This window comes from Hyaena hyaena, unplaced genomic scaffold, assembly GCF_003009895.1.
Source record: "Hyaena hyaena isolate Hyena2069 unplaced genomic scaffold, ASM300989v1 scaffold_2, whole genome shotgun sequence".
In the NCBI taxonomy this organism is placed as follows: domain Eukaryota; kingdom Metazoa; phylum Chordata; class Mammalia; order Carnivora; family Hyaenidae; genus Hyaena; species Hyaena hyaena.
The window spans coordinates 607,024-608,150 of NW_024080634.1; the positions used below are offsets into that span (position 1 = coordinate 607,024).

The 1,127-nt window shown below is 51.6% G+C and overlaps 1 protein-coding gene across 1 annotated transcript; it reads right to left on the bottom strand.

Annotated features, from left to right (window-relative positions):
• Nucleotides 1-705: 705 nt before the first annotated feature.
• On the bottom strand, nt 706-897 carry LOC120229364 (keratin-associated protein 8-1). The gene has a single exon (XM_039228322.1). It carries the CDS (start codon nt 895-897, stop codon nt 706-708), a length of 192 nt encoding a protein of 63 aa, XP_039084253.1.
• Nucleotides 898-1,127: the final 230 nt, after the last annotated feature.

The following is a 1,127-nucleotide window of genomic DNA, read 5'->3' on the forward strand; positions in this document are numbered from 1 at the left end:
GCCCTCCATCCCCTCCCCCCCACCCCACAACCACCCTCCCCGCACCACTACCACCACCTCCCCCCACCAGCACCATGTTGGATTTCCTTGAGGAGGGGCAGGAGTGGTGAGATGAAGGACACCAAGCACTGAATGGTGCATTATTGGCTAAGAGATTGGAGGTGGATGTCAGAGTTAAAGGAAGGTTAAGATCAGCATTTTTCTTTTCCTTACAAGCAGCCCCCTCTTGACTGTTTATCACACCCAGGTCAAGGATTATTTGCCGTGTCACTGCTTCTAAAGCCCGCAGGAGAAAAAATGAATCCCCTCCCCTCCCCACTCGGTGCAACAGAAAGCATTCACACACCAAGAAAGGAAACTGGGCTCAGGTGAGTCTTATGCTGGCTGAGACAAGTTTATTGAAAATTCCACACCCATACCCACAACTTTATCAAGAGTTGTGAGCATGGTGAAAATTCGGAAGAAATAAAAATTGGGGTATCAAGTTTCTGAAAATGTCTCGAAGGACACCATCCAGGGAAGGCAGCTGGGGGCTCCATCTGCTCTTCTATGTTCTTCCCCCTGGACTCTGGTGCTAGGTCTGAGAAGCAGCGCCTGGGAGGTCGAGCAGCACAGGAGGACTAAAGACGGAGGTAGAGGACTGACGTGGAAGGGTGCCTCTCAGCCTTGGGAGAGAAGATTCTGCGCCTCGGCAATTTCAGCAAATCAGTAGAGGTCAAAAGGCCAGTATCTCCTGTAGCCGAAGGCCCCACAGCCGTTGTAACCATAACCGAAGCCATAGCCCACGGGGGAGTAGGTGCTGCCGAAGCCACAGCCCACGCTGTACCCCAAGGGGTAGCCGTAGCTGCCCCAGTAGCACCCTGGGAAGACGGTACCGGAGAAGTTGTTGCAGTGCATGGTGTCTGAAGAGGAGGGCTCAGGTAGCAGGGGAATGTGTTTCCTCTGTGTGATGGATTCCCCAGTCCCAGAACCTTCTTTATATACCCTGGCCGTGGGGTGTGGTGAAAAACATAGGGCCCTCATTTTCATTCTTGACACTCATTTTCATTCTTGACATCACAAAAGGCTCATTAATGTGATTTGCCCTTGCGTTAGATGTCTTTACAGCTGCTTAAGAAAGCTCTGAT

Bases quoted from the DNA above. Each gene is read 5' to 3' on its own strand.
- LOC120229364 (XM_039228322.1), bottom strand. From the start codon at position 897: ATGCACTGCAACAACTTCTCCGGTACCGTCTTCCCAGGGTGCTACTGG.